This window comes from Cucumis sativus, chromosome 7, assembly GCF_000004075.3.
Source record: "Cucumis sativus cultivar 9930 chromosome 7, Cucumber_9930_V3, whole genome shotgun sequence".
NCBI lineage: Eukaryota > Viridiplantae > Streptophyta > Magnoliopsida > Cucurbitales > Cucurbitaceae > Cucumis > Cucumis sativus.
The window spans coordinates 12,121,030-12,132,135 of record NC_026661.2 but is presented as its reverse complement, the minus strand read 5'-3'; the positions used below and the strand labels follow the sequence as shown (position 1 = coordinate 12,132,135).

The 11,106-nt window shown below is 34.0% G+C and overlaps 1 protein-coding gene across 1 annotated transcript; it reads left to right on the top strand.

Moving 5' to 3' along the window:
- The first annotated feature begins 6,905 nt into the window (after positions 1 to 6,905).
- LOC116405024 lies at positions 6,906 to 9,780 on the top strand. Its single transcript, XM_031888534.1, has 2 exons — positions 6,906 to 7,938; positions 9,387 to 9,780. The coding sequence occupies exons 1-2, from the start codon at positions 7,493 to 7,495 to the stop codon at positions 9,421 to 9,423; spliced, it is 483 nt and encodes a 160-aa protein (XP_031744394.1). The 5' UTR covers positions 6,906 to 7,492; the 3' UTR covers positions 9,424 to 9,780.
- The last annotated feature ends 1,326 nt before the right edge of the window (positions 9,781 to 11,106 follow it).

Sequence of the window (11,106 nt, the reverse complement as noted above, 5' to 3'; positions counted from 1 at the left end):
TTTTAGTGTAGTATATGAGTACCAATAGGTTTGTCAATCGTAAAACCATTCCTAAAGTTACTACCCAATAAATTTAAGTAAAGGTGTTATTGGTCGTAATCTAGCCTCTGTTGTTAGTTAATTGAAGCACTCTACATCTTGGTTTGTCATGTTATCATATTATTTAGTACTTTGGTGGACTCGTGCACATCATTCTAGGTCGACATTCTTCAGTATTTTGTCACCACTCTATTATTGAATCCACATAATTACTCTAAAAAACGCTATACTCAAACATCCTAAAGGCTCTTGATGCATTGTTTACCTTTAATATTGCATTCTTAAATTTCTTTTAGATGTTGTTTCTCAATTGGTATGTGTGTAATGCTAAAAGGTATTTGGGAATACTCTAACTATTCAACTCGTAATTCCTTTGTGATGATTAGACACACAATAACCATGTTTGGGCCTTCTCTTATGCATGTTTTAAGATGTCTAATAAAATAAGACCATGAAGTGTTAGACTCTTTATCAATTATCTCATATGCTAGAGAATGTTGGTTGCTATTATCGTTGAAGCAAACAACCACCAACAGACTTCCTTCATATTTTCCTTTAAAATATGGATCCATCAGTAATCACAGGAGGACGATATTTCGAATATCCTTGGATTGATTGTCCATAGGCCAGGAACATGTATACTGAAATATATTGTATCATCTTATTCAATATCAAACACAGTACCTAGGTTCCATAAGCTTAAAGCATGTTGTAGAAATCCTTAGGTAAGCCCGTATAGATGGGGTAAACAAACTCTCGTGCACGTCATGCCTTATCGTAGCTTACGTTTACCTCATATTCTCTACACAAAGTCATCCATAATGTCTTTTGGTTTATAGACTCAACCATGGCCGCCTACTTTATTTACTATTAATTTTTCAATAACTAAAATAATATGATACTTGTGGTCATGACTTATCAATGGTTGGGACCATGTGTGCATGTTGTAGTATTTCGATATTTTAAAAGCTTAACTTTGCTCCATTCGTACTGCACGTAGTCTCCACTTGCAAATGTCCATTTTACATGCCATAGTTAGAAGTTTTTTCAATGACTTCAACACTTGAAATTTAAAGTTCCTAATCGCAGTCATTGTTTGCTTGTCTTTGAATGAATCATTGATTAAAAAAAACCATCCTTCATGTATAAGTTGTTCTTGTCCAAGTGATGTTACATTTGTGCACATAGGACTTGGTGGATAAGAAGTATGTGATGACCTTGATAGAGTGAGTTGTGTAGTCCATCATTGATATGGTGCATTCGACCCCTCTACTTTGTCTGTGTTCGACATTAGTCTATAACTAAATGTGGATTCCCACCTACCCCTACCCCTTCACTATTGATAGTTGTAAGTGATTAGTGAAGGGATGTATTGGTCCTAAGAATTCTCGTGGCTAGCTAAGTCAATTGTGGTGCCATCATACAGAAAAATAGTTCTCTTCATAATGATTGACTTTTGATAATACATGTCATATTCAAAATCATGAACATTTTGAGTGTTATCATAAATAGACTATGAGATATTTATTCCATGTTTTAGCATAGTTGTCACACATATTTGAATTGTGAACAAACCTTCATGGATCAGATGAACTCTCATCTTTGTCATCCATAATATAAACTAGGGGTGATGAATATTACGTAAACTTTGCCTTGAATGTGATGTCAATATCATTTTCATTTGTGTCTATATTAGTAGTGCAACAACTTGTAGAAATATAAGTTATTATAGCCTTTTATATAGAATAATGGAGTATTAACACGATGTAAAGGAGGATAACGCATAGCAAAGTAGGTAACAATAGAACAAATGTGTTATGCGAGTAGCAAAGGTAAAATGCCCATTTATCACAGTTTTATTGTTTTAACCTAGGATTTTATGAGAAAAGAAGCGAATCAGTGAAATAAAGGAGAACAAAAGGCAATCCAAACTTGCGCCAACCATCCAAGCGAGAAAAGAAAGTAATGCTAGGCGATATTAATCGTTAGAAGCCAAGAGTGATTGGTGAGATTGTCAGCTAAAAGACAAAAAGACATCTTTAACGTCACAGAAGAGTGATTTAGAAGTTAGAGAATTTAGGGCGCCTCAAACCATGTTATATCCCATCGTCCTACACCTATAAATACACATCCATCTCCTTCATGTTCAAAAGTGTGCGAATCCAATGAAAATAAGCTTAGCTTCATCCCTACCTTTCTTCTTTGATTTAGAATGAGAGATGTAAAGAATCCAAATTTCATTTTTCCTGAGTATAACAAGAAAAAATGGAGTCGAAGAACACAAAAGATTGTGTTCTAAGGCTTGACTCATTCATATCCCTATCATTTGTTGTTGAGATTTATGTCCTAAAACTCGTAGATTGTAAATATTATTCATTGACCGTTATTAATAAAGTGTGATTATTGTAATAATTATTATTGATTGTATTATTATTTTTGTCTTAATAACCTAAATCCAATAAACCAACATCCCAAACTGTTTAATGAGTCTTGAACAGTATGTAGAGACATACATGGATCAATGTTCAAGATCAGCTTAGAGGGTCTATAGTATAGGGATAAGGTTGAGTATCTTATCTTGATAACACTATGGATACAACTCACTTTGTATTTGATACAAACACAATGATCCAATGCGTTCGTGTATTTGACATACGAGTGAGGGTATTCTATACAATGAGTTTGCATAACATCGAATCGCGAAATAGTAACCATTAGATGTAACTCCGTTAGCTAGTTAGGTTTCTATTTCACTTGAATGACCTAGGTATCTTAGTCTTAATCCTGAGTATATTGTAAACTTCTACTTGCGATGGATTGTTCTTTGATTTGTACGAGTGAGAGTGGTCAGATCGTCGACTCAATAAGCTTATCATTTTTGGGGACAAGACCGAGTTGGGAGTTGGGAACATAATTACACAAGATTGAATTCATTCTTACCATACTTTAGGGTAAGTAGATGAATGTTTCCTTAAATGATGTCTCTAGGTCTTGAACAAAGGGTCATACCCTCTCTATGGCATGAGAGAGATTTCTGTTTATTGGTAGGACCATAAACATGTTGTTCATTGGAGAAATATTGGTATTTAAGGATTAGAGGTAACTCAGTGGTAAAATGGTAAATTGACCCAGTTAGTGTTACGAACACTCGTGAGGGACTAACTTACTGTTATTAGTCTATATCCATAGACATAGAAATATATCTACAGTCAGAAGAGTTCGACTGTGAATCTTTAGTGGAGTGTACACACAGTTAAAGAATATTGATTAATGAGGTTAATGAGTTTAGTCAAATAATCTCATATCGTTGCAGCTTCTGATCTGTAGGTCCATTAGATCCCTTCCTAGCTCATAAAAGTTAATGAGATTTATTTATATTGGTTGTAATTTGAAATGTTCAAATCTACTTTGGGAATTAGTTTAATATATAGTAATAGATTATAATATAAAATTTATCAAACTTTATTATATAAATTAAGTTTTGGATATGATTCAAAATTAATTTATAAGAGGTAAAATATTTGAACTCATTCAAATATTTGAATGAGTTCAAATATTAATTTAATGTGAATTGAATTTATATTAAAATTATTGGTTATGGGAGAAATTTATATTTGAATATGATTCAAATTTAATTTAAGTTAAATATAAGATAGGGACATTTTTAAAAATAGCAAAATAAATTAAAATATTTACAAATTATAGCAAAATTTTGGATTTTATCACTGATAGTCTTCTATTACTATAACATATCAATGACTATCAGTGATAGAATTTGCTATAGCTTGTAAATATTTTGTAAAATCTACTACTTTTAAAATTTCCCCTATAAGATATTTAATTTAACTATTAATTAATTGAAGAACTAATTAATAGTTTAGTTTTATTTATCTATAAGATATTGCAGAGATATTCATTCAAATAAGATTTGAATGAAATATTAATTAAATATAATTTAATTAATTATATTAATATAAATCTATAAGATATTAGAAAGTTATTCATTTAAATAAGATTTGAATGAAATATTAATTAAATATGATTTAATTAATTATATTAATATAAATCTATAATATATTGGAAATATATTTATTTAAATAATATTTAAATAATATTTAAATGAAATATTAATTAAGTATGATTTAATTAATGGTTAACTAATTGATTAATTGTTAATTAATTAGTAGATTTGATAATAGAATCTCATGATTCTCTTCTAATCCTTTTCCTATTCCAATAAAGAAAGTTATTAATATTTGGAAGAAAACAATTTCTTTAACTAATTCATCAAGAAAAAAGCCAATATTTTTTCTCTCTACAAAAAGAAAAGAGTTTCTCTAAAAAATCTCTAAACCTTTTTCCGTCCTAATTGGTTCCCACAAACCAATCTCATCACAGAGGACAGGAAGGTCTCCGACGGGTGGTGTCCCCAATTCAATGATTTGTAGATTCAGAGACGTCATCGAAAGTAAGTATTATTCATGAATTCTTAGCTTCTTTAACCTCCTAACATAATGGAGTTGTGGAACGGAAGAATAGAACTCTACTAGAGATGGCTTGTGTTATGCTTCATGCTAAATCCCTCATGTTATATTTTTTGGTAGAAGCGTTAAATACTGTCTGTCATATCCATAATCATATTACTCTTCGTCAAGAAACTCTCTTTACGAATTATCAACTTTAAAAAGGTAAAAAACCAAATGTGAAAAATTTTCATGTCTTTGGTCGTACGTGGTACATTTTGGGAGACATAGAGTTTAATTGAAAATTAGATTCCAAGTCTGATAAGGGTATCGTCTAGGGGTACTCCACAAGTGGTAGGTCATTCAGGTCTTTAATAAACAAACAAGAACTGTCATGGAATCAATGAATGTGGTTAGAAATGACTCTTCTGAAAATATATACAAGCAACTGGATAATTACGATACACTTTTTCTTGCTTTAAAACCTGCACTCCTAGTATGAGTGCAGTCATGTTGAAGCTACTCCAGTTAATAGCAGACACACTAACGTGGGAAACTACTTATCTGCAGAAGAGACAGATAACGAGCTTTCAGTTGATCCCTCGATTAATAGCATAAGAAACATTTCTAGGGATGATGGGTTGACTGTTTCTGCAGCAAAGCGAGCGAGAGTCCCTTCTACTCATGTTCAGAAGAACCATCCTACCAGTAGTATCATTCGAGAAATATAAAGTCCAATTATGACTTGTAAAAAGGAACGACTAGATTATGCCAAGATGATTAACAATGTGTGTTATACATTTCCTATTAAACGCACTAGTGTCATAGATGCTCTCAAGTGTGGGAATTGGTTCTTAAACCTATTGGAGCAAACATCATTGATACTAAGTGGATGTTTGAGAATAAAACAGATAAGCATGGGACAGTCACTAGAAATAAAGCTTGATTGATGGCCCAATGTTACTCTCAGATAGAAGGTGTGGATAGTAGGAAAACTTTTGCCCTAGTCGCCAGACTGTAAGCTATTTTTCTGTTGCTTGACTTATCATACATTTGTAAAATCAAGTTTTACCAGATGGATGTCAATAGTGCATTCCTCAATGGATATCTGAGTAAAGAGGTGTTTGTAGCACAAACTAAAGGCTTCATTGATCCCGTTAATCCACAACATGTGTACAAATTGCACAAAACACTGTATGGGCTTAAGCAAGTTCTAGAGCTTGATACGATGGACTGATTGTATTTCTTTCCCAACAAGGCTATTCACAAGAGAGAAAGCATATAGGACTATGTTCATTAAACAATCTGGTAGAGACTTTAGTACTCTCAAATTTATGTGGATGACATAAGCTTTGGAGGATCATCTAAGTTTTTAGTTAATGAGTTTGTTGAATAGATGCACTTGGAATTTAAAATGAGTATGATTAGAGAGTTGACCTTTTTTCTGGCCTTTCAAGTTAGATAGTGCAATAATGACATTTTTATGTCTTAAGAAAAATATGCTTGAAACATGATTAACAAATTTGGCTTGGAAAAATCTCAATCTAAGCGCAGTCTTGCAGCCTCCCATGCTAAAATCTAAAAGACTCATCTAATGAAAGGGTTGATGAAAGTTTGTACAAAAGCATGATTGACAGTTTGTTAAACTTAACTGCTAGTCGTTTAGATATTGTCTATGTTGTTGATGTCTATGCTCATTTTTAATATGCTCCTTGGGTGTCTCATCTTCACCATGTTAAGAGAATTTTGAAATATGTCCTTGGCACATATGAGTATAGTCTATGGTATTCATTTGATACCAACTCTACATTGGTTGGATACTATGATGCTGATTGGTCCAGTTGCTTAGAAGATCGAAAAAACACATATCGAGGTTGTTTCTTCTTAAAAAATTGGTCCAGTTGCAAGAAACAAATTTGTGTTTCTCTATCTACGACTGAAGCTCAGTATACTGCAACTGGAAGTAGTTGTATGCAACTACTTTAGATGAAGCAAATGTTATTTGAATATGGAATTCTTCAGAGTACTATGCTTCTATATTGTGATAATATGAGTGCCACAAATATTTCTAAAAAATCTTGTTCAACATAGCAAAACCAAACATATTGATATTCAACATAATTTTATTCGATAACTTGTTGAAAATGAGGTCATCATGCTTGAACATGTTCGTAGTCCATCTCAACTTGCTGATGTTCTCACTAAGCCCTTGGATGTTGCTATGTTTGAATCTCTTCAGGCTAGGCTAGGTGTTTGTTACTATACCCTACAACAATTATAAATCTCAAGTGGGCTTCTCTTTATTTATTTACTATTTGTCAAATATCCTGACTATTGGGCCTTTATTAGGTTACTCGACCCACAAGGAATATGTTTTGAAAATTTTCACAAATTTTGAGATATTGGTGCTTGACGCTCATTCTTTTGAATTGCTGTGTGTGTCTTTTCTTCTCCCCTATTGCTTCCTTTGCTCTACTCATAAGGTTATATTATTCTCGATTTTCTCGTAATGGTATCCACTCGCAAAGGCAATTATCGTTCCTCCACTTCTCCATTGCTTCAGGTACGGCTGTCTGTCAAAGTTCATCCTATAATAATCCATCGTCTCGATCTACAAATGCTTTGTTGCCTCCTTCAAAGCAAATCAAGATGATACTTTAGTGGTGACCTAGGTTACGCAACATTAGCCTTGTGGATTCGCAACCTAAACAAGGTGCCTCTTCACCCTTGCATGGTGCGACTTCTTCAGTTTGAGCCTTTTGTGGCTCCTTTTGCTTCTCGACCCTCTACTTCGGATTCCCCTACTTTGAATAGATCTACTCGCCCTTCTGTTGATCCTTAAGTTTCTACTTCTTGGTTGTTTTTCGAGTACCAAATGGTTGTTTTTCAGTGTGTTATGATCATGAGGCGCCTCATGTTAATTCTGATATGTCTAGTGTGGTATCTAATTCCTCATATGAAAATCACATTGCTATTGCTCGACTTGTGCAATGTACTTGAAGGACTTCTATTACATCTCCTCGTCGCTCTCCTCATGGTTCCTTTCACCCCACAGAGAAGGTTTCTGCTACCTCTGCAAATTTTCTGCTCCAAATGTTGATGACTCTACCCCTGACGTTACTATCAAAACCACTGCTCTTGGCATTCCTGACCCTACGCTTGTGAATAATGTTGCACCCCTTAGTTCATCTGCTCATGTAGTGGGCACTCCTACTTCAACAGAAAGGGTGTCTCCTTCAGTTAGTTCTTTTGTGCCTTCACCTCCAAAGCCTCCACGACGTCCTGTTTTCAAGGGTAAAAAAGTTATCATTACAAAGGTTGGAAGAAGAAAGCTGCCACCAAGTTTCCTTTTGTTCCAATTGATGGGGTGTCATTCCATTTGTAGGATAATGTCCAAAAATGGAAGTATGTGGTCCAACGATGCATTGCAAATAAGGTAAATATTTCTGATCAACATTATTTTTGCTTAGTTGTTATGGAACTAATTAATCGAGCTGGGTTGACTAGAATCGTCACTACTATTGGTCCTTTTTATCCTCGGTTAATTCGTTAATTAATTGTTAATTTACTTCCTAAGTTTAATGATCCTAGTGCTGCTGAATTTAAAAAAGTTCATGTTTGAGCGTTTTGCTTCAATATTTGTCCATTTATAATAAATCGGTTTCTAGGTGTCAGTCTCCCTCTTGATTTTTCCATCACTCTTTCTACCCTTGAGATGTTGGCCCTAAAGTTAATTGGAGGGACTCTGAATGTAATGGATGCTGATGGACAACTTTTCATTCTCTCTCTCAATGTCAAATATGTCATTCTTCACAAGATTGACATTTCTAATTGGTACCCCTCAACCCATGCTTCAATCGTTTCCACTGCATTGGTTAACTTAATTTATCTTATTGGAACCGATGCTCTAGTGACTGCGGGTCAGTTTGTCTTTAATAATCTTTTGAGACATGTTGAGATATTTGGTATCGAGATCCCAATTTGCTTCCCTTGCCTTCTGTGTGAAATTTTGCTTGAGCAACATCCTTTGGTTCTGACTGAACATGGTGCTTTTGGTCCTGTTCCAAAGACGATCACCTTGAGTTAGTACCTCTTTCAAGGATTCCATGTTTATGATATTGCTTATAATATTTCTCCACCGAGGGGGGTTGATGAGGATCTTCTAACTGGTGTACGAACGTCAAATGATGGGATGTTGCTCTCTCATGCTCTGGCCACTCGCATTTTGGATCTTCTCTACTGAGCTCACTCTCTTAGTGGAGCTATTCAATCTCTAGGTAGTGTCATCCATGTGTTGACAGAGAGACGATCAACTGTTGATTCCATGCTCCAGTTTCTCACTAAGCTTCTTCCAACTAATGGCGAGGGATCATCTAATTAGTGCCCCAACCTCTTGATTTTTATTTCTTTATGCAAGCAAGAGGGAGTAGTGGGAAAAAAAAGGTAGGGTTGTTTTGTTTGTTTTTGTGATTGGTCGGCTGTGGAATAATTTGTTTGGACTACTTATTTTGGTTTCTAGACTTCTTTTCTGGATCTTTTACTGCTTCTAGGATTGTTGTTTCTTTTGGTCTTCTTTTGTGCTTATTGGATTTTTTTACTGAAATATATATCTTGGTTGCTTTTATAGTTTATATCTTTGTTTGGTTGGTTAACGTTGTGGTTGTTTGCTGGTGCTTATTTGGACAAATAAAAGAAAATGGTCTCAAAGGGGGAGTTTGTTATGTCGGTTTCTCTAATTTTCTTTTATTTATTTATTTGTTTGTTTAAATGGTTAGTCTTATCTTTTATTCTAACCAACCGAAAGATTTGCTGTTTTGAGTTGTTTGGATTCGAGTGAATTTTATGGAGTTGGTTTTGTGTTTTGTTGTGGGCTTTTATGTGTAGGTTTGTCGCCTTTGTGATGGGTGGCTTTTCGACATAAACTGTGAGTTTGAATCTTCATGGAGTGCACAAGCTGGTGTATCTCTAATCTTGGTGAGTTTATCACCCGTGGTATCTGACTATTGAGATAGTTTATGGTTGAAAAAGTAGAAGCGAAGGGGTCGTAAATGGTCAACGAATCAATGTTTGACAGCTAAACCGCTTTGTGATATCTAATTTAGGGGGAACATACCCTGGTGTACATGAGACAAGTTCGGTCTAGAATACTCCAAGGATATAGTATCGGTAAACTTGGATTGACTGTGTACATCATTATTATATTTTGATGTGTATACATTTGTCAATAATCATGTACTTATAAACTATTTCATAAGGCAATATACGATCTTTTTCTATCTGTCTGAGACGCCCTAGATGTAAATGTTGTGTCATCGAACTAGGTCATCAATTATCCTATGTTCTGAATATTATTTCTATTAACTGTTACTCATGCTGTTATTAGTTATTAGCCTTAATATTAGCCTTAATATTAGCATAAGTCACCAAGTTAGTTGTGCGTTTTTCTTTCCAGAGTGGAATCACCATTCTCCACCAAACAAGTTTCTAATACAAGTAAATCATATTTATCTTCTTTGGTTTTCATCTTCTCAACCAAGTACTTCATATAGTTCCCTTTTCAGTGCCCATGCTGGTTGCAATGGAAACATATTCCCTTTGTAGGCTTTTCTTTCTTACCATTTTAAGCAACAACTGAAGGGAAACTTTATTCCCCTCACCACCCTTGTTCCTCTTCCGTTTCTTAGTCATAGAGGAAGAGGCTCCAAGCTTTACCTCAGAAGTCCTACCTATGTGGAAATTGTTTTTGAAAGTTGCAACATTTCTCTTCTTGTTGTCCTTTGACTTTTGTTAAGGACTCGTAGGTATGGAATTCATTTTAGAGTGTGGTGAGGTTGTAGTCAATTTTGTTCATAGCAACATTGCTACAAAATTATAGATGACGTTTTATTCCAATCTCCAAAATAAAGTTCACATGACTAGACTTATTAATGACAACATTATTACCTAAGCCACGTTGAAGTGAACCATCATGTTGAGAATATGTTCCTGAACTGATGATCTTTTGTTCATACAAGCATTATAAATGAATTTTTTTAGCATCATGCTTGAGTTGAGTAAACAATTGTCCAAACATTTCCTATAATGATTCCATGATCTGACATGTGGTGATCAGGTTCTCATATTTCTGGACTAAAACCTTAATCAAACTAGCCAAGATATAGGCTTGAGTCTTTTTATTGGCCTTCCCCATTTATCATGTGCATTATGAACATTTAGTGTTGCAATTGGTCCAACACAATGTTAATAGTGTTTTTTCAAGTTGTATAGTTTATGTCAGTAAGTTTGTCAATAGAAAGAAGGTTATTAAAAACACTTGTTATGTTTAATCGTTGAAATAAACAAAACTTTCAAATCAATCAGAAAATTGGATAACGCTTAAAAAAATCCTTAAATTCATTAATATTTGCAATGATACTTGAATGGTTTAGAGCTAAAGCTACTTAAAAGTGTTGGTTGGTTATTCCTTCGTTAAGTTGAGACATTCTCAACCAAATAATACACTAGAACAACTCTTATTCCTATGATGTTTAATTACCAATATTTTGGTCTAGAACAATAGCGTACTTAATAAAGTATTATTATTGTAATTGTAATTCTTCATTTT

Bases quoted from the DNA above. Each gene is read 5' to 3' on its own strand.
- LOC116405024 (XM_031888534.1), top strand. From the start codon at position 7,493: ATGTACTTGAAGGACTTCTATTACATCTCCTCGTCGCTCTCCTCATGG. The intron at 7,939-9,386 runs GTAAATATTTCT...TTTTATGTGTAG, and splicing joins AACGATGCATTGCAAATAAG to GTTTGTCGCCTTTGTGATGG.